Source organism: Acinonyx jubatus, chromosome D1, assembly GCF_027475565.1.
Source record: "Acinonyx jubatus isolate Ajub_Pintada_27869175 chromosome D1, VMU_Ajub_asm_v1.0, whole genome shotgun sequence".
Taxonomy (NCBI): domain Eukaryota; kingdom Metazoa; phylum Chordata; class Mammalia; order Carnivora; family Felidae; genus Acinonyx; species Acinonyx jubatus.
This window is the reverse complement of record NC_069390.1, coordinates 70,179,495-70,202,488: the sequence shown is the minus strand read 5'-3', so window position 1 is coordinate 70,202,488 and position 22,994 is coordinate 70,179,495. Positions and strand designations below refer to the sequence as shown.

General features: G+C 35.5%; 1 protein-coding gene across 7 annotated transcripts in view; it reads left to right on the top strand.

Annotated features, from left to right (window-relative positions):
• Positions 1–22,379, top strand: part of NOX4 (NADPH oxidase 4) — a 167,295-nt gene extending 144,916 nt beyond the window's left edge. For all 7 annotated transcript variants that reach the window (XM_053203772.1, XM_053203773.1, XM_053203771.1 and 4 more), the window contains 3 exons: positions 6,685–6,753; positions 8,184–8,284; positions 20,222–22,379. In XM_053203772.1, the coding sequence (XP_053059747.1) occupies positions 6,685–6,753; positions 8,184–8,284; positions 20,222–20,342 (291 nt within the window). In that variant the 3' untranslated portion in view covers positions 20,343–22,379. The remainder of the gene's footprint in view (positions 1–6,684; positions 6,754–8,183; positions 8,285–20,221) is intronic.
• Positions 22,380–22,994: the final 615 nt, after the last annotated feature.

The window sequence follows — 22,994 nt, the reverse complement described above, 5'->3', positions numbered from 1 at the left end:
CTTTCTCTGATTTCATTCACTTAGCATAATACCCTCTAGGTCAATCCATATTGTTGCAAATGACAAGATTTATTTCTCATTATATATATATTATATATATATATTTCTCATTTATCTCTCTCTCTATATATATAGATATGTATATATGAACATTCCATTCATGTATCGGAAAACATTTAAGTTGCTTCAAAAATTTGGCTATTGCAAATAATGCTACAATAAACATAGGGGTGCATATGTCTTTTCAGATTAGTGTCTGAACTTTCTTTGGGTAAATTACCCAGTAGTAGAATTACTGGATCATATGGTATTTCCATTTTTAATATTCTGAGGTACTTCTCTTATTGTTTTCCACAGTGGTTGCATTGCCACCAGCAGTACATGAGGGTTATCTTTCCTCCATGTCCTCATGAACACTTAGTATTTCTTTTTTAATACTAGCCATTTTGACAGATGTGTGGTGATATCTCATTGTGATTTTGATTTGCATTTTCACAATGATTAGTGATGTTGAGCATTTTTTTCATGTGTCTCTTGGTAATCCATATGCCTTCTTTAGAAAAGTGTCAAATCATTCAGATAAACCAAATCTTCCCTTAATATTTTCCTCACCCAATCTGTGTAACCAGAGGTAACTCAAGAGTGTTGTATAAATTCTACCATACTATTTGTATTGTTCTATGAATTGCTTATTTTAAGCTTATCACTATGTCTTGAACATTTTTAATAATAGCACTTAATAGAGTTACCTCATTCTTTTTACTGCTATAGAGTATTTTGTAATATAGATGTACTTAGTACTTTATTTAACCATCCCTTAATGATGGATCTTTTTTATTACAAAGAACACTGCAGTGAGTATCATACATGTCTTTGTATGCAGATATTCATTTATTCAGTCTGTCATTCTGTCACTCATCAAATAATCACTCATTGCCTGCCATGAATCACAGACTGTTCTGGGACCTGGAGCTACATTGGAGAGCAAAACAAAAACAAGTTTTTGAGCTCATCCTAAGTGGAGAAGATAGACAACAAACTACTAAATACATAGGATGCCTGATTCTGATTAGGACAAAGAAGAAAAAGAAAGTGGGATAAAGCAACAGAGTAAACCATAAAGGACACACTAATTATATATTGTGTAATTGGGAATTCAACTCCCAGAAAGATATTTTAGCAGAGCCCTTAGTAAAATGAATGAGCAGACTAGGCAGAAATCTTGTAGAAAAGGGGATCTAACTCCATAGGCTAGGGCTCTGATGCAGTCGTATGCTTGGTAGTTTGGGAAGATGAAAGAAATCTGTGTGGGCAAAGCAAAGTAAGAAAGGGGGAAAATAGTAAGAGAATCAATCAGAGAGAGACCTGGTGTGTATGCTGTTTTGGAGGAAAAGTGGATGACATAAAGTCTTTGGATTTTATGCAAAAAATAAATGGTTTCTGGAGATAGAGAACTGAAAGCAAGGATTTGAACAGATATTTGTACACCGGTATTCATAGCAGCATTATTCACAATAGCCAAATAACCCAAACGCCTGGTGATGGATAAAGAAAATGTGGCATATACATAGAAGGGAATAATATTTCTTAAAAAAGAATGAAGTTCTGAGAAGTGCAGTGTGGATGAACCTCGAAAATGTTATACTAAATGAATTAAATCAGACATAAAAGGACAAATATTGTACAACTCTGTTTATATGAGGTACATAGATGTCTAGTTCATAGACACAGAAAGTAGAACAGTGGTTGCCAGGGACTCAGGAAACATGAACAGAGGGTTATTGTTTGGTGGGCATGGAGTTTCAGTTTAGAAAGATGACACGGTTCTGGAGGTGGATGGTGGTGATGGCTGCACAGCAGTGTGGACGTATTTAATGTCATGAACTGTACACTTAAGGACAGTTATGTATATTTTACCACAATTGGGAAAAAAAAGTACAGATTCCTGGGACCTACCAGGGACCTGCTGAATCAGGAGGGGACAAACGGGAGGGATGAGAAGCCATTGAAAGGATTTGAGCAAGACTGATATAAATGTAGATCTTGGAAGTGTGTGTGAAAACATCAAGCTCTGGGATATTGCAGTTTCTGGAGGCACAGAAGATGAATTACAGCCAACAAAGGAGGCTGGTCAGACTGGCCAGTGAGTTAGCAGGAAAACCATGAGAGAGTTCTGTCTTTGAGGCTAAAGGAGGAAAAACTTTTAAGAGCAAAATCACCACTCTTCGATTTGTGAGTATTTTTTCCTGGGTTGATCCCCAGGACTGACTTTCTGAGTTGGAGGTTATGAGGAGGTTGTGAATGAATTTAAATTTTTAATGTATACTGACAAAACACTCTCCAAAGAGAAATTTTCATTTCTACCAAAGAGTATGAGAGACATTTATTTTAAAACATTATATTACCAATCTTGTTAATTTCTACCAATCTCTTAAACAGTGAGATCTCATTCTATTTTCTCCTGAATGCTAATAAGATTGAACCTCTCTTCATATGATTATTAACCACTTGTATTACTTATGGGATTTCCTAATTCTACCTTTTGTTTTTCTAATTTTTTAATCTTTCTTGAACTGATATCTAAAACCTGTACTTTTTCTTAAATAAAAGGCCATAATTGGATCCAAGATGAGGAAAGGCACATTTGAATAATAGATGTTGTATAAGGCAAGTAGTAGGAAAGGAAAGGATTAAAGGAAAGACAAGAATGTTAAGTGTTGAATCTTAAGATTTATGTTTTCATTTCAAGTTTTTTGATGGATGTGCTTTATCCTTAAGATTCTGTGGAGTAAATAATATACAAGCTTTAAACTAGTGTAAACAATACAGTGATGACTATCTTCTATACACACTTCTGCACCCAGATTTTGATTTTTCACATCAGCGGGATGAACATTGGTCCTTCAGTTTTGCCTCTAAGGATGATGTGTTTGCAACTGTGTTACCAAGTTCAGAGTGTGTATGTGTGTGTGTGTGTGTGTGTGTGTCTGTGTGTGTCTGTGTGTGTGTGTGTGTGTGTGAGAGAGAGAGAGAGAGAGAGAGAGAGAGAGACAGAGAGATCAACTGCAATATAGCATAGTGACTTTACATACAGTTTATGTGAGTAGGTGAAAATGTTTTTGAAAACCAATGAAAATATAGAGTCTTTCAATCTTGTTCCCACTGTGTTTCACATTATTCTAGAATGCCTAAGACAAAGTTACCTTAGTTGCACTAGTGACTGTCTTGGTGTCAGACTATCTGCCGTGATGACAAATGTGGATCTTAAGTGGATCTTGCTTGGGCAGATTGTCCCAACCTGGTGAATGAAGGAGACCACGGGGCCAGATGTCAGGTGATCTGGTACCAGCTCTGCTAATATCTAACCACATGACTTACTCCAAGTCACTTCACCTCTGTGGGTCATATTGGCAAAATCAAAATGAGGGATCAAGGCTACATCAGGCATTTGGATTCTGTCATTTACAATGGAACAGTGGTTCTACCTCATATGAACTTCAAGTCCTTGAGTAAATCACTTAATCTCTATAAACCTGATTTATGCTTTCAATTTGTAAAGGAGGCTACCAGCACTTGAAACCTGATGTGAGACTTAGCTTTAACATATCTAAAGTATCTATCATTTTGAAGGCATTTAAGAAATGATTACCATGATTCCTCTTAGTGATCTGTAAAGTTCCTTCCAGGACTCACATCCTGTTATTTTTTATTTTTGAGAAAAATAAGGAAGGGTGATAGGCAGGAGAAGTAAAAAATGAAGAACATTTGTGCATGATCCTACAGTCTAATCTATTTGCAAGATTGTGTTGATCCATATATTTATTTTTTCCCTTATTTTTTTTCCCTTTTCCTTTTATTTGTAGAAAATTTTCCTTTAGTAGATATTATTATCTTCAGTGAGGGGTAGGTTAAAGTGGAGACATTGACATCATTAAAAACATCATTCAAATTTCCATAGTTCTTACTAGGGGCTGTGGGTACCAAATACCAGTTATGGATGCAGGAGTCATTGGACTGATCTCAGAACAGCATCCTGGTAAACATTTAAGACAAGAATCAACAAAAGCCACGTGTTTTTTGAGGTGCTATTCATCACTGGCATCTAGAAACTTCTGTTTTTTTGGAACTAAAAGTCATAAATCCTCATTCAGTTCCGAAAGGGCCTAAAAATGAAGTTAGTATTTGGCTGTAACTTGGGGCAGCTATTTGATGGTATATAATTAACGATTATATTTTAAGAGTATGATGGGAGCTGAGAATGATCATTTATCACTTTTAAAGTAAATATGTTTTTATTGTGGCTTTATAACTCAGAGTTTCTACCTGTCAGAAAATGTATAGTTTTACATCTGAAAAGAGATGATGACATTCAGCCCTACCATTGTCCTGATGAAAAACCTGAGGCCTAGATGAGTGAGTAAATCCTTAGAAGTCTCAGGGCCAATATAGGAAGAGAGACAAGTCACCTGCCACATGTTCCTCCCATGGTAAATGGGGCCAGAGGGGTGATGAAACCCTACTTAACCCCCCCACCATTTGCAATGTGCCTTTTTTTTTTGCATTCCTGAAACTTCTACTTTGAGTCCCAATGTATCATTTTTTATATTAAATTAAATTAAATTAAATACTTATTTTTAAATTTTTATTTAAATTCCAGTTAGTTATAACAGACACTGTAATATTAGTTTCAGGTGTACAATATAGTGATTCAGCACTTCCATACATCACCTGGTGCTCTTTGCAAGTGCACTCCTTAATCCCCATAACTTGTTTTAACCTATCCCCACCCCACCTCCTCTCTGATAACCATTCAGTATAGTTAAGAGTGTATTAAAAAAAAAAGTCTGTTTCTTGGTTTGCCCCCTCTCTTTTTTTTCCCTATGCGTGTTTGTTTTATTTCTTAAATTACACATATGAGTGAAATCATATGGCATTTGTCCTTCTCTGACTCATTTCACTTAGCATTATACTCTCTGGCTCCACCCATGTCATTGCAAATGGCAAGTTTTCATTTGCTTTTATAGCTGAGTAATATTCCATTGTATATATACCACATCTTCTTTATCCATTCATCAGTCGGTGGACACTTGGGCTGTTTCCATAACTTGGCCATTGTAGATAATGTTGCTATAAACTTGGCCATTGTAGATAATGTAGATAATGTATCATAGTATAATATAGAAATAATACTTTGAATCAGTGGATCCTCTTGCTGCAGTAAAGTCCAACAAAACGTTACCATCTAAAGCAAACCCGCTATGCTGATCTCTGTTCAAGAAATGGTTTGTCTTTTGAAGAAGTGCTGTTCCTATTGATGCCTTTCCTGGGATCCACACCTCAAACACTCCTCTCTGTTCTCCAAGGAGCCCACCAGGTGGAGGTGCTCCTCTCCTTCTCTTCCACTTTTGATGCCTTGTCCTTATCGGGGTGATGAAAGGAGGCCCTAAGAAGAAGAATACTTTTAAAAATAAAAAAAATTATAAACATTATTTTTAAACTTATATTTGTATAACATTTAAAAATATTTTAAAATTTTTGTTTAAATTCCAGTTTAGGTTATTTAAATTCCAATTAGCTAATATGCAGTGTAATATTAATTTCAAGTGCAAAAATATTTTTAAAATAACAGATTTCAGAAGTCAGGGTTCATTCAGAGGAAGGCCAATTATTAGTAGGTTCATTTTTGTCTTCTAGAAAAAGGCAGCATACAGAGACAAGAACAACCCTTTTACCCTCTTTGCTGAGTTTATTTTCCTGTAGGTGATATTTTTTCTTATTTTATTTTTCAAGGCATTGAAATGTTTGAGATTTTTTTTGAGACTATTTTATTTTGGCAGGTATGTTTACAGCCTCATACATTTTTGTACAAGGAAAACTAGTGCTGAGTAAGAGGAAAGCAAGAATAAGAACTCTGCCTTTTGTTTTTGTTTTTGTTTGTTTTGTATTTTTTTTGTGTGATTCCTAGCATGCATATTTTATATCATTATTTGTGTGTGTGTGTGTGTTTTTTTAAAGAAAATCATGTTCTTTAGGAGTGAACTCTTGGCTCTAATTTAGGGACTCTTAAGGAATAAAATAAGAGATATAGGGAAAGGATTTAGGGGATATCAGTGTAATATTTCACATGCTTGGTTTTGTTTGTATAAAGATAACATAGGGATTCCTGGGTGGCTCAGTCAGTTGAGCATCCTACCTCTTGATTTCAGTTCAGGTCATGATCCCAGGGTAGTGGATTGAGTCCCATGTGTAGCTCCATGCTGAGTGTGGAGACTGCTTGGGATTCTCTCTCTCTCTTCTGTCTCTCTTTCTCTCTGTCTCTCTCTCTCTCTCCCCCTGTGTCCCTCTCTCACCCACTCACTCTCTTTATCTCTCTCTCTAAAAAAATTAAAAAGTGAAATAAGATAACAGGATTATTGTCTTGCACTGCTACCATCTACTATTCCCTTATCACTACTACTACTGCTTGCACTAATTGTGCCAATAGGCGCAAGTTATTAACGTCAGAATCTGGCATGTATATGACATGCATATATGTACCTATGTATATATACACATTTGCTAGTAAAGGTTGACTGTGATTAGACACCATACATCTTAAATTGTAGAATCACATATATTAGAATAGGAGAAAGTCTGAGTACACGGAAGGAATTCTCATGTCTATTTACTTTTATGTCCTCTCAGTTTTGGCAAGAGAACAGACCTGACTATGTCAACATCCAGCTGTACCTCAGTCAAACAGATGGGATACAGGTATGTGGTTGGATGTTTTCATAAATTAAACAAGCCTCTTGATAATAGAAGATCTACTCTAAGGGCCATGCTGGAAGAACATTTCTGCAGGTGGTTTGAATAGAAGCTTCCCAGAGGAAGGCCTCTTGTGGAATGTGTCCAGAAAACCCATGGCTTGTCCTTGAAGCTAACCATATTAGGTCTTTCATCTGTCCTCCTCACAGGGAGCGGGAACAGACCTTTGAGTTCATCTCTCTCCTTTTCACTGTTATCTCAAACTCTTCACCTCCAGAAATCAGACCATGAGTGAACAGTCTCATGATTGTGTTCATCAAGGGGAGTTTTTATGTGGAGAGACAAGATAAGATCATATGTAGTTAAGCTTATTTCTCTTCAAGGGAAACTAAACAACATAGTAATAGCCATTACGCATCATGTACTTACTATACTAGGGACCCTGTGCTCAGCATCTCATATTCATTATCTTGTGTAATTGCAACAGATCCAAGAGGTAGATGATATTGCCATCCTCACATTATAGATGAGGAAACTGAGGTTTACAGATGGCATGGAAGTTCTGCACAGGTGTATAAATCTGGGCATGAATGCTTTTACAAGTTTTATTTTAGTATTTTCCATTATATATTTTCTATAATACTTTGAATACAAACTATGAATGCTTGTCAGTTACTTCAAAACTAACCTAACCCTATTTTTTCTAGTCAGATTTCTACCCCATTTGGTATGTAAAAAAATATTTCATTTTCCTATTCTCATGAAGCAAGTCAGTATCATTATTCCTCATGGTATGGCTGTAATGAAGGTATGGAGCATAAATTGCATTGGTTCTCCGTTTGTCTGCCTGGGACTCAGACACTCTCCCCCTCTCTTCTCACTTCCCTCTGACCCTTCATTGCCGATCCAGATCTAATATTCTGTTAATTGCAAACACCAACCCGTTAGAAGTTATTTTGTTGATCGACTCAAGATGTGGAGCTCTTCTGTCTTAGGCTGTCTTGTCTAGGATCATTTCCCCAAATTTATGATGACAATTTGTAGTATTTTACTCCTACAATGAGCCAAATATGACAACTGTATTTGCAGTGCAAAAACACTTCAATAAAGTCTATGTGCTACACCCTTTTTGAGAGTAGGCAATTAAAATGCCTTCTTTAACATTGTGGTTGTTAAAAATGAAGCAACTAACTGAAGTCTAGGAAAATCAGCCATTTGTAATAATGGAATTCAAGAAGATAATGGATTTTAAAGGAAAAGAGGAAGGAAATGATGTTTCTAAATGACTATACTTAATAGCTTGCCATTTGATACTTATATTCTTTAAATCACAGCAATTTGGTAGGAAGCCACAGCACCAGTAGAAATGATGTTAGAGAAATAAGTTATTCGTCCAACTCTGTGTCATATAAAATATAGTGCTTTCTTTTTGGCAGAAGATAATTGGAGAAAAATACCAAGCACTGAATTCAAGACTTTTTATTGGACGTCCTCGGTGGAAACTTCTGTTTGATGAAATAGCAAAATGTAACAGAGGGTAAGTACTAATTCTCAGGAAATTTACCATGTGGCTAATGATCAAATTAAAGTATTCTCAAGTCATAACATGTAGTTTTTAAAGATGAATTAGGTAATGGGTTTACAAATGGCAAAGTCACTTAAACACTCAATTATCACTCTCAAAGAAGGAAGCAAGTCAGGGACCACCTCACACATATCTGTAACATCAAATAATTAAAATTTGGCTTAGAAATAGTCTATAAAGAATTTATGAAGAAACTATCCTACGTACTATCAAATTTGCATAGACCCATATTAAAATGGGTATTCATTCCAACATCATGTATCAGGTGATCACTGGAAAAACTTTTCAAAATCATGTTGGCAAACAAGGGAACTCTACCAACATTTCTAACAATGAATGCACTTAAGAATCAGGCATTTGCATTTTTTTTATCAGAATGAATAAACTTTTAAAATCCTTAGTGGTAATATGGAGTCTCTAATACAGGAGTATTTCCAAACATAGGTTTTTTTTTCTTGGAAGCTATAATTCTATGAAGAATCTTAGTATTATGAAATACGTGTCTATGGTCTAAAGAGATTACCGTTTAAGGAAAGCATTCACTGTAAGGCACAGACTAGCCACAACCCCCCTTTTTTTGTAAACTTATTGTTCAAGGCAGTGGTCTATAAGAATTCTAAGAGTATTTTGAAAACAATATACCCACTCACACATTTTAAATTTGGTATTGAAATAGTTTCATCATAAGTTTAAATAGTTGCAAAGGCTCTAATTTCTAACATATTGCACATGCTGACATTTTAAAATTAATGTAACTCTTTTAAACCTGTCTACTGGAATTGAAATATCAGTTTTTTGATACCAACCTCATATATTTGTAAAGATATACAAAAAGCTTTCGCTAGCAATTGGAAATTTTACATTATTTTTTCTTTAAAAATTTTTTTTATTAATACTTATTTTTGAGAGAGAGAGAGAAACAGAGCATGAGCGGAGGAGGGGCAGAGAGAGAGAGAGAGAGAGAGAAAGGGAGACACAGAATCTAATGCAGGGTCCAGGCTCTGAGCTGTCAGCACAGAGTCCGACATGGTGCTCTAACTCACGAACCATGAGCTCATGACCTGAGCCAAAGTCAGACGCTTAACCAACTGAGCCACCCAGGCGCCCATACATTATTTTTTCTACGTGAACTTGTATTTCCATTGTATTTAACCTATAGAATTTATCAAAATTCAATATGTTTTTACATTTGAACTAATTGTATTTTTGTTGCTTAAATAAACATACTTCTGTAATAAGAATGTACATAAATTGAAGTTTTAATTTTTAAAATTTCCCTTGTTGCTCTCCTAGATTGATTTACTATTACAATTACTAGTATGTAATCAATTCACAATTTTAAAAAAATACATTTTTATGAATATAAAAAGGATATTTGTGAATGAATGAGACAGCTTATCAGATGAAGAGTTTTAAAAATGCTTCAGTTCATGAACTCCTAGATAAATACAGTTTATTGAAAGAATCACTGATGTATCATGGCTCCTGGCTCCATCTTCAGAGATTTTGTTTTAGGAATTGTAATGGCTCCTGGAGCCCCGGGAACAAAATTAAAAAAAAAATATATGGTTGACTCCTGACAAGCATCCTTTTGTTAATTTTCTTGGTATAGTGATGAAAACTTTGGGATTTTGTTATTGTTGCTATTGTTTTTCCTCAATTCGGAAACCAAACTCTATTACAGTAGAGGATCATTTATAAGAAATTAGATTGGGATTCTTGATTTCTTTGGTTCCTTCTTAAGAATTCTCATTAGTTAAACTGTTCATGATTTAGATTGATTTTGTATGTTTATTTGCTTGGTTGTTCATTTCCTTCAAACAGCAAAGCTGGTTTAAGAAGAGCAAGTGTATACCATCTGCTGTTGACATTTTGTACAACGCTTTCACTTTCTGTATTTGCTCTGGCCAAGCACCTAAAAACGCATTATTTTTAAAGAATTTTTACATGGCATATTTAGGAAAAGAATGGATGAACATCTTAAGGTTCATTAACTAGAAAAAAGGTGCTACTTAAAGAGAAGTCCTCATTTGAGATATAAAATTTTGGTTAACCTCATGTACATGAATTACTGAAAGAATATATAAAGTCACATACATACATACTTACGCATGTACATGTATATGTATGCATATATATTTAAAATCTATATACTGAAAATATGAACCTTAAACTTTAATGCAAATTGAATGAATCTATTACATAGAATTATTTAATGTAGTCTTTTTCAGATACACTCATATATTGTTCATGGATGATTTCCATGTAATTCTACCTCACAGTATTCCACAGTATGGATATATAGGTTACCTCCAGTTCTCTACCATTATTAACAGTGCTATAGTAATTATCTTTGCACATACTTTCTCAGGCTCTTTGGGAGTTGCAGTTCAAGGTTAGAATCCTTGAAATGGAATTGCTGGCTCAAAGAGTATACACATTTAAATACTGTCCTATCAAAACCAAAAGGCTGAATCAGTTTATGCTCAATTTACTTTGCACACATGTATGAGGTGGTTCCTTCCTTGTGTGGCTTTTTTAAATTCAGGAAATGAATTATGTAATGGTATTACATGATCAAGGAAAGTGAAGGAGCTTTTGAAGTCACCCTATTTTCATCATTATTTGACAAAAGAAGGAACTAGGACCCAAAAGGTAATGATTTATCTCAAGCTATGGTTAATGAGTCAGAATTTATACATGAACCCTGTCTTCTGACTGTAAAGTTCAATGTGCTTTATTTACAGCAAAACATTGTCCCAAATAGAAAGAATAGCAATTTTATTTTACCATGTCCCTCTTAGGGACAGTGAGATGTTGCAAGTGAGATGTGTTCATTATGTGTATTACAGCAGAATATTAACTATAATACACCAAAAGTCAACAACTAATTTTTCAAAAGTATAAAAAGAGTCTAGATATTACTTCATAAGCCATTCAGTATTAAAAGCATGTCAGGAAATTTTTCGTTATGCCTAACCAAAGTCCAGTTTCCTCTTACTTGTAATAAAAATGCGTATCATATCATAAATTAGTCAAATTTATGCATTATACAAAAGGAGAAATAAAGGATTAACTTTATGTGGCCTTTAGAGTAGAGAACTAATACTCTGGGATTGAGTAAAATGTTTGAGACCGTATCTGTTTTAAAAAATACAAATCTCTGTATCCATTCTAGCAATTTTGGGTAGAGTCTTTCAGGTTTTCTACATAGAGTACCATGTCGTCTGCGAATGGGAAAGTTTGCCTTCTTCTTTGTTCATTTGGATGCTTTTATTTATATTTGTTGTCTGATTGCTGAGGCTAGGATTTCTAGTCCCAGTAGTATACTGAATAGCAATAGTGAGAGTGGACATCCCTGTCTTGTTCCTGACCTTAGAGGAAAAGCTCTCAGTTTTTCCCCATTGAGGATGATACTAGCTGTGTGTCTTTTGTATATTTATGATGATGAGGTGTGTTCCCTTTATCCCTACTTTGTTGAGGGTTTTAATTAAGAAGGGATGCTGTATTTTTTAAATATACCTGGGTCTGATCTCTCACATTCGATCTTATGTCCCTGGGTCAAGTCACTCAAACCTTCTGAATCTATATTCACAAGGAATGAATAAGCTGTCATTATTATGAGATCCCACACTTGCAAATCTGCACAGAAAAACAAAGATTGGTATAATATGCACAAATATACAATATACACAAATACGTTGAACGTTATGGAACTAGTTCCCAACATCTGGCCCCAAACAGCATTCTCTGCTTAACATCTATTTCTACCCATCTCAGCAAAGTTTTTGTAGATAAATCTCCAGATGGTTGTTGGACTGCAGAAACCAAATACAAATTTAGTGCAAATGGATTGCAGAGATTAAGTGTAGATCTTGAAAAAGTTACAGGATCTCATTGTTAGTGAAACTCACACTGGGGAACTCCTCAAATTACACAAAGATCTACTAGAGTTAACCTAGTTAACATCTGAAATACAAAAATGTAAAAAATATGATATATGGGTGCCTTAAAAATGATGATTTTAGGGGCACTGGGATGGCTTAGTGGGTTAAGCATCCAACTCTTGAGTTCAGCTCAGATCATGATCTCACAGTTGGGAGATAGAGCCCTGCATGGGGTTCTGCACTAGGCATGGAGCCTGCTTGGGATTCCCTCTCTCTCTCTCTCTCTCTGCTCTCTCTCTCTCTCTCCTTCTCCTCTCCCCGTCCCTCCCAACCCCCCCGCCCCCCGCTCATGCTCTCTCCCTCTCAAAAAAAAATAATTTAAGAGAAGCCATCAGGAAATCTGTAAAAATTGAAAAATGAACTTTATAATTTCCCTGTGAAGAAAGTAATGTTATCTTACTGTAATGCAGCATGACAGAGAATGTACACAAACAAACAATGACTCACTGCCTACTCATTTTCATGAAAGCCACACTAGGTTTTTTGTTTGTTTTTGTTTTTTGGTGGTGTAAATTGAATTGTTCAATTTTATTCAATCTAAGTAACCTAGTGTGTTACTAGGTTTCAGATCTAGTGTGTCTAGATCTGGTTTTAATAATAATCTAAATTGTATTATGTATAAGGCAATTTATTTTCATGTTTCTTTTTAATTTTCTTCTCACTTGGGGTTTACTTAGGTTTTCTTTTGCTAGTTTCTTAAAGTAGAACCTTATATCATTGATTTCAGACCCTTTTTATTTTCTAATAAAAGTGTTCAATACTATAAATTTCCTTCCCTCTCCACACTTCAGCTACATCACACAAATGTGGATATGTTTTGTTTGTGTTTTTATACACTTCAAAATATTTTTAAGTTTTCTATGTGATTTCTTCTTTGACCCATTGGTTATTTTAGAAGTATGTTGTTTAATTTCCAAACATGTGGGGATTTTACATATATCTTTTTGGTTTTGATTCCTAGTTCAATTGGGTTCTGTTGAGAAAATATACTCTTTGTGATTTCTATCCTTTAAAATGTATTGAGACGTGTTTTATTGCCCAAAATATGGTCGGTGTTGATGAACATTCCACACGCACTTGAAAAGAATTTATATTCCATTGTCTGGGGATAGAGCACACTGTAAATATTAGTTACAATTGGTTGTTAATGGTATTTAGGTCTTCAGTACACTTACTGATTTTCTGTTTTTTCTATCAATTACAGAGAGGAGTGTTGAAATCATCAACTGTAACTCTAGCTTTATTTGTCTTTATAGTCCTATTAGTTTTTGTTTCATGTATATCAGACTTTTTTAGTTGGAGGTTTTAATTGTAGTGTTTCAATTATTTCATTACATATTATTATTATTATTCTATGTATAATATTATATGTATTCATTACAAAATATATTACACTTTATTATTTCATGGAATAAAAAATAGTTTGATTTTTTCCAGCTTTCTTGAGATATCATTAACATATAATATTATATAAATTGAATATGTACCATGTAGTATTTGATATATATAAGGATTTGATATATGTATATATATTGCAAAATGACTACCATAAAAAGGTTAGTTAGTCAACACAGCCAGCCATCACTTCATGTAATTACAATTTGTGTGTGTGTGTAAAGAAAACTTTAACAATCTACTCTCTTAGCACCTTTCAAATATACAACACCATATTGTTAACTATAGTCACCATGCTGTACATTACATTCCCAGAACTTATTCTTACAATTGGAAGTTTATAATTCTCTGTCAGCCTTCACCCATTCTCTACCTCTTTTGCCTGGCCCTGACAACCACCAATATGCTCTCTGTTTCTACACAGTATTTGTCTTTCTTTGTCTGATTTATATCACTTAGTACAATACCCTCCAGTTGCAATCATGTTGTTGCAAATGGCAGGATTTCGTTCTTTTTTATGGCTGAATAATATTGTTCTGTGTGTATGCGTGTATGTATGTGTGATATTAATAGTTAATATATAAATTATATGTATATCACATGATTTCTTTATTCATTTATCCATTGATGAACACTGAGGTTGTTTCCATGTCTTGACTATTTTAATAAAGCTGCAATGAACATGGAGGGGCAGGTATCTTTCTGAGATAATAATTTTATTTCCTTCAGATGTATACATAGAAGAGGAATTGCTGGATCATATAGTACTTCTATTTACAATTTTTTTTTTTTTTACATTTTGTTTTTATTTTTGAGAGACAGAGAGAGACAGAGCACAAGCAGGGGAGGGGCAGAGAGAGAGGGAGACACAGAACCCGAAGCAGGCCCCAGGCTCTGAGCTGTCAGCACAGAGCCCAATGCAGGGCTCGAACTCATGAACCGGGAGATCATGACCTGAGCTGAAGTTGGACACTTAACCAACTGAGCCACCCAGGTGCCCTAGTCTATTTAAAACTTTTTGAGAAACCTCCATACTGTTATCCATAGTGGCTGTACCAATTTACATTCCCAACAGTAGTGTACAAGAGTTTCCCTTTCTCCATATCCTTGCCAACATTTGTCTCTTTATCTTTTTTGATGATAGCCTTTCTAACAAGTGTGAGGTGATATCCTAGTGTGGTTTTGATTTGCATTTCCTTGATGATTAGTGATGCTGAGCACTGTTATGTGCCGTTTGGCTATTTGAACATCTTTTTCAGAAAATGTCTATTCAGGTTCTTTGCCTATTTTTACTTCAATTATTATTTTATTATTTCTTTTTTTGCTATTGTGTTGTATGTATTTCTTATATATTTTGGATATTAACCCCTTATTTGATATGTATTTTTACAAATATTTTCTCCCATCCCATATGCTATCTTTTCATTTTGTTGAGCATTTCTTGTGTTGTGTAGAAGCTTTTTAATTCGATGTAATACCACATATTTATTTTTGCATTTATTGCTTGTACTGCTGGTGTCCTATCCATGAAATCAATGCCAAGACTATTATCAAGGAGATTTTTCCCTGTTTTCTTCTAGGAATTTGATGATTTCAGATCTTACCTCTAAGTCTTTAATTCTCTCCGACTTAATTTTGTGAGTGGTGTAAGATAGGGGTCTGGTTTCATTCTTTTGCATGTAAATATCTAGCAGTTTACTGTTGTTTTCTTTCTTTTTTTTTAATTTTTTTTCAACGTTTTTTTATTTATTTTTGGGACAGAGAGAGACAGAGCATGAACGGGGGAGGGGCAGAGAGAGAGGGAGACACAGAATCGGAAACAGGCTCCAGGCTCCGAGCCATCAGCCCAGAGCCTGACGCGGGGCTCGAACTTACGGACCGCGAGATCGTGACCTGGCTGAAGTCGGACGCTTAACTGACTGCGCCACCCAGGCGCCCCTACTGTTGTTTTCTATTTATCACATTTGTTCTTTTTTTTTTTCTTCATCTACTTTCTTTTGGATTGAGTACATTTATGATTCCATTTGTTACTCCTATATTGGCATATTAGCCATACTTCTCTGTTTGCTTTTAGTGTTTTATTTGAGGTATCGGTTCCCAAACTTCATTCCTTGGACCAACATCGCCTGGAACTTGTTAGATTCTTGAACCCTATCCAAAGTCTCCTGTATCAGAAGCTCTAGGGGTGGTCCATGGACCAGGTGGTTTGTGGTCTGGGAAGTCCCTCAGGTACTTTTGATGAGGCTGAAATCAGAGAAACATTCTAGGTTTAGAGTGTATATCATTAGCTTCACAGTGCACCCTGAATGATATTATACTGCTTTATGTACTACCATTCCCCCTGCATCTTTTTGGCTGTTGTTTCTTTCTTTCTTTCTCTTTCTTTCTTTCTTTCTTTCTTTCTTTCTTTCTTTCTTTCTTTCTTTTTCTTTCTTTCTTTTCTTTCTTTGGAGAAAGAGAGAGAGCATGAGCAGGAAGGGGTGAGGAGAGAGGCAGAGGGAGAGAAAGAATCTTTTTATTTTATTTTATTTAATTAATTTTTAAAAAATATTTATTTTTGAGAGAGAAAGCATGAGTTAGGGGAGGGGCAGAGAGACAAGGGGACAGAGGAACTGAAGTGGGCTCTGCGCTGACAGCCCAACGCAGGGCTCAAACTCATAAACCGTGAGATCATGACCTGAGCCAAAGTTGGACGTTTAACAACTGAGTCACCCAGGTACCCTGAGAGAGAAAGAATTTTAAGCAGGCTCCACTCTCAGTGCAGAGTCTAATGCACTGAGATCTAATGACCTTGAGATCATGACCTGAGCCAAAATCAAGAGTCAGATGCTCAACCAACTGAGCTACCCAGGCGCCCTGCTTTGGTTATTGTTCCTATTCATCTTTCTTCTTCATATACTGTAAACTCCATAATGCATAGTTATTACTTTTGTTTTAACTATCAATTATATTTTAAAGAGATTAAAAATTAAGTAAAATACGCATTGTGTTTATTCACCAATTTACCATCTTGGTGCTCTTCATTCCTCTAGGTAGATTCAAATTTCCCTCTGATATCACTCTCCATCCTGAAGAATTTCCTTTAATATACTTTATAGTGCTTGTTTGCTGGTGCTGATTTCTCTCACCTTTTGTTTAAGAAGTTCGTATTCCTTCCTCAGTTTTGAAAATTATTTTTGTTTAGAATTTGATATAGTACAGTTGACATTTTCTCTTGTCTTTCAGCACTTTGAAGAGGTCACTTCATTGCCTTCTGACATGCATAGTTTTTGACAAGAACTCCATCTTTCATCTGCTGTTTATTATTTGTAAAGTGTCCTTTTACCCCTCTGGCTGTTTTTGTTTTTCTCTTTGAAAACTGTCATTTTTGGTTTTACTTTAAATTGACTTACCGTGGTTTTCTTTGCCTATGTTCTCTTTGGGGTTCATTAGATCCTTGGATCTATGTATTTGTTTTCTTCAAATTTGGAAAAAGCGCAACTATTTCTTAAGTGTTTTTTTCTCTTTCCCTCTGCCTTGTCTCATGTTGGGGCTACAATTCCATCCATGTTAGACTAGTTGATATTGTACCACAGGTCACTGAGCCTCTATTCATTTTTTTTTTTCCCCAATTTTTGTTCTTGGTGTGGTCCGTTGGGATAGATTGTAGTGCTAGGTCTTTAAGTTTAATTATCTTTTCTTCTGCAGTGCCTATTTTTCTGTTAACCCATCAGTATATTTATCATTTTAAATATTGCATTTAATCACTAGAATTTCCATTTAGGCCTTTAAAAAATCTTCTGTTTCTCTTCCCATGATGTTGATGTTTACCTTTGAATATAATGAAGGGTGTTTCTCATCACTGTTTCAATGATGTCTGATAGATAATTCCATCAAACTTGTTGTTCTGGGCCTGTTTCTATTGACTGATCTTTCTCCTGTATTAGTTTGATAGGGCTTGCTTCCATAACAAAATCCCTCAGACTTGAGTGGATTAAACAACAGAAATTTATTTTCTCAAATTTCTCGAGGCAGGACATCTAAGATCAAGATGGTGGCAGGGTTGATTTCCTCTGAGACCTCCTTCCTCTGCTTACAGGTGACTATCCTCTTATTGTCTCTTCACATGGTCTTTTGCTTTGTGCATGTGTCTCCTCTCATGTCTCTTCATGTGTCCACATTTTCTCTTCTTATAAACATTCTTGAAGACTGGAGTAGGATACACTCTGACAGCTTTATTTTAACTTAATAACATCTTTAAATGTTTTATCTCCAAATACAGCTATATTCTGAGGTATTGGGGGTTTGGTTTTTCAACATACAAATTTTGAGGGGACATAATTCAGCCCATAACACTCCTAGTTAAGGTTCATAATTTCTTGCTCTATAAAGCTCTTACTAATTTTCTATTGGATACTGTACATTTTGAAGTTTGGATGTTAAATGCCATGGGGTGCCTGGGTGCCTCAGTCGGTTAAGCATCCAGCTCTTGATTTCGGCTGAGGTCATGATCTCACAGTCGTGAGATCAAGCCCTGCGTCAGGCTCTGGGCTGACAGCACAGAACCTGCTTGGGATTCTCTCTCTCCCTCTCTCTGTGCCGCTCCCCCCGCCACTGTCTCTCAAATAAATAAATAAACATTAGATGTTAAATGCCAAATTTTGATCTTTCTTTTCAATATTGTTGGACTTGTTTCAGGCATGCAGTCTTGTGACTTGGATTCAGTCTGATCTTCCTAAGTCTTGCTTTTAAGCTTTGTTAGTATAGATCCAGGGCACCTTCCATCTATGGCAAAGTTTTCCAACATCCACCCTGCCTCTTGCCTCAAGCAAGGTGATAACTTTCTAGAATACTATCCATTGCCCACATATGAAATACAGATCTTTTCATTCTGGTTTGTGGGAATATGAATTATTCACAACCTTGTGTAAACTCGGAATGGTTTTGCCTTACTGCTTTCTGCTACTTCCTTACCCAGATTCATGTAGTTTCCTCTCACACCTGAGCAAATCAGTATTCAGCCAAAGACTTGAGGGTTCACCTCTACAGATCCCCAAAGCTTCCTTCTGTGGATCACTCTTTCTTTCTTTCTTTCTTTCTTTCTTTCTTTCTTTCTTTCTTTCTTTAATGTTTTTTTTGAGAAAGAGTGCATGCAAACTGGAGAGGGACAGAGAGAGAGGGAAACAGAGGATATGATACAGGCTCTGTGCTGTCAGCACAGAGCCCAACATGGAGCTCGAACCCACAAACCATGAGATCATGACCTGAGCCAAAGTTGGGCACTCAACTGACTGAGTCACCCAGGTGCCCCAATCTCTCTTCCTTTCCACATTCTTCACAGATTCTAGCTGTTTTGTCCTCCATGAATTCCATTCTTTGTCTCTTCAGCTCAGAGCCCCAATCTCAGCATGAATCTCTCTGTTTTGCAGCCTGTAGATTGCCTTCAGGCAATAAGCAGAGACAATTGCTGGACTCATCTTGGTTTCTTGTTTTTTTGTTGTTTTCTCTTTTTCTAGTAAATCGCTGTTCTGTTCTACCTACTGTCAAGTATCTGAAAATATGTTACTTCATATATTGGGGTTTTTCCCCTAGTTTTTCAATGCATGAGGATAAATCTAGTCTGCACTACTCCATCATGGCTGCAAGTGCAAGTTCTATTTTTGTAGTTCTTTGTTTCATTTTTCAAGATGAAATGTTTTAGTAAAACCATTGTTTAAGTATTTATTATAAAATCTTGATACCCGTTTAAGTGGATTTACCAGGTTTGTTTTTCCAGCACCAATTATTCTCAGCCAAGCTAATGAGGACACACTATATTTGCCTAAGATATGATATGAATTGTTAGTAATTTTGATGTCCCAGGAAGAATTCAATGCAAATAATAAATTTTGGAAGAAGATCAATGTGAAATACTAGTTATTTCCTGGGATTTATTTAGTCTATTTGTTAGGGATATGTATAATTTATCTATTAAAATTTTATGTTAGCAAATAATAAAATCTGTTTGGCATTTATTACAGTTCTTAGAGTGTATAAATAAAAAATGAATTGTATACAGATTAATATGCTTTTGTTTCAACTTGGATATAAATTAGTTACTTAAATTATCCTTTCAAATTGGTAGTAGCTTTTCTTTGTCTTAATCATCACTGCCCATGCAAATTCATGGGCTCTTTAGAGAAATGCATATAAAGCATCTAGTAAGAGAAGACTGACATGATCCAGTGTGGACGGACATCTATCACTTGCTGTTCTTGATTTTGTTTCTGCATGTAACGGAAAGGCTAAAGGCAGACTTCTCACTTTCTGTCTGATAATAAGCAAATATGTGCTCGTAGTTGCATTCTTTGAACTATCCTGATTTCTAGTGGGAATAGCATGAAGTAAATAATGTATCTTCATGGTGATCACTTACATTTGGAAATAATTGAGAAATTAATTAACTCAGTATGCAAAGCAGCAATAAATGGATTTTGTTAATACCTTAAACATGTTTGTAACACATACTTCTTGTTATGTTCTGCCTAATTTTTCACCTGATTTTCCATTTTCTCCTCTGTCTTACCAGGAAAACAGTTGGTGTTTTCTGCTGTGGACCCAGTTCAATTTCTAAGACCCTTCATAAACTGAGTAACCGAAACAATTCATATGGGACAAGATTTGAATACAATAAAGAATCTTTCAGCTGAAAACCTTTGAGATGAACCAGGACTCTGAACAAGGAATGAGTGCAATTTCTAAGACTGAAACTCAGCTGAATCAACCAGCTGTGTCATACCAAAGAGTAGCAAGGTTTTCTTATTTATGATTATTTAAAATGGAAATGCAGAGAATGTGGCAAGATGACAGGTCACATTACATGTTTAATCTGGAAACCAAAGAGGCCCTGAAGAATAGTTGATGTGATGATTCACTTTTCAATGCTCAGATTAAAAGAAAACTATTAGATGCACACTGTTAATTTTTATGGCAGATTCAAGAACTCCCTAGTGAGGAGCTGTGCTTGCTCACTGTGACGCTGATAGCCTTGGTCCTCTTTAAATTGTTTTTGGTTGAACAAATGCAACATTGAACAAAATTAAAAATTCATTGAAACTCAGATTACATTTTCTACGTGAGTATAAACAAGAGTAGCTTTGATTTTGAAAAGCTTCAGGCAAATATATTAGATATTTGAAGATATAGCACAGGACTCTATTAATACGGGTACTTTGTATCTAATCTTCCTCACTACTGATGCTAATACCTCTGTTTGATGTCTGTAGACTTTATGCTAAATGAACTTTTATAAATGTTGATATAGTAACTATTTTTACATTTTTCTTTCTTCTTTTTTCCTGTCTATAAGGAAATCTTCCCTCCTTTGCATGCATTAGAGACAGTGATTTAATAGGCCCTTTCCATCCACAATTTACTTAATCTATTACTGTTGCATAGTAATGAGGAAAATATCATTACTCTAAATTATAAAGAAATATATAGACTTTCCTTTTTCAGCATTTTGGCCTCTATTATTTTTATTTACTCCCTCCCCCTCCCCCCCCCCCCCCCCCCAGTATAGATTGTCTTATTTTTAGCCTGTTAAGGTACTTTAATTTGCACTTTGAGACCAAAGAGCATTGTGTCTCTCAGTGGTCACCAAGATAGAAGACATCTCTCTTTTGCCACACATTGGTTTATACTGGAGACAATGAAAGTACAGTGCCATTCCTGAACAAAAGAACATGTACTTTACTTTCTACACAAGAAGAAATACTTCATTAGTATTTAGGTTCAGAATCAAGAATATTATTTGTTGCACCATCTGGTATTCTGAGTCTTGATAGAATCTAATTATTGAATTTCAAGTCACTGTTGGGACTACACTGCATGATCCTATCAATTTAGGCTTGCTGGCCATTTCATTCTTGGCTCAGAGGAAAAGTCGTCTTCCCTACTTTAAGAATTAAGGCATTTTTGCAGTTTAGTGATTTTGTTGTGTAGACATCTATCAATTGCTATTGAATATAGCTGAAATAAGCAGAATGACTTGTCTGTTAAAATATTGCATGGTATAATAGAACATGATAAATGCTACTGTTACTTTTTGCTCTGATTCACTGATAGCAATCAAGCATGTTAAAACATCTAGCATTGAATGCCCATAAACATATTACTTATAGATATTTCTTCCTTCCCTTGGAATTTTTTCTTCTTCCTTCTGTGGAAGGATAATCAGAAAAGGATATGGGAAATGTGCAATATTCCTGCAGATTTAGCTCTGAAGGCATATTTGATAACCAATACATCTTGGCAACACCTGCTAAACTAAAAAGAATTTTTATAAACACACATAACAGAAGTAGGAAAAAGAACTGTGAGTTAGTACAGGCTTGATGTGCAATGCTGATTCTTTACTGATCATAGTTTATTTATGTGATTGTATTAATACACCTAATTTCAGTAAAACAGGTAGAAGATTTTTCAAAAAAAGAAACCTTTCTTGGTAGGTCTACTATTCTAGATGAACATCCTGTCTCTTTTAAATTCTAGCTGATGTTCAAACATGAAGTGTTAAACACAGCTAATCTTTGCTTCTGTAGGTAGTAATAAATTAGGTTTTCATCACACATGTAGAAGAGAGTTTTGGTTTTTGAGGGATTTTTTGCTCTGGGGCTACTTCTTGTCATACAGATCTTTGTCATACGGTCATTTTGGTGGCAATAAATGTTAAAATTGAAATCGAATCTTTGAGATGTCTATAACCTCGCCCTTTGCAACAAGCAGACAGTTTTTTTGCAAGGTGATGCAAGTTGAAGAAACAGTCTATTTGCATGCATGTTAGCATGCATGAGCAGCCTTAGGGGTTTGAGTTTTTGTTTTTGTTTTTTTTTTTAAGTTTATTTATTTTATTTTATTTTATTTTTTGAGAGGGAGAGAGAGAGAGCGTGAGCAGGAGAAGGGGCAGAGAGGGATAAAGAGAATCCCAAGCAGGATCTGCACTGTTAGTGTGGAGCCTGATGTGGGACTCAAACCCACAAACCACGAGATCATGACCTGAGCTGAAACCAAGAGCCAGTTAACCGACTGCACCACCCAGGCCTTCCCGAGGGGTTTTGAGTTCTATGGCCTTGGATGTCATTGGCTAGTGGTGTGAATGTGACAAGTTGCTCCCACTCTGGGATTAAAATTTTTCATTTAAGCTAGATTAGTAGTTATCAATCATACCTGGGTAATATATCTCTTTGGAAACCTGATTAAAAGTAAATATGTGGGGAGGGGCTCCTGGGTGGCTCAGTTGGTTGAACGACAGACTCTTGGTTTCAGCTCAAGTCATGATCTCATAGTTGGTGAATTCTGGA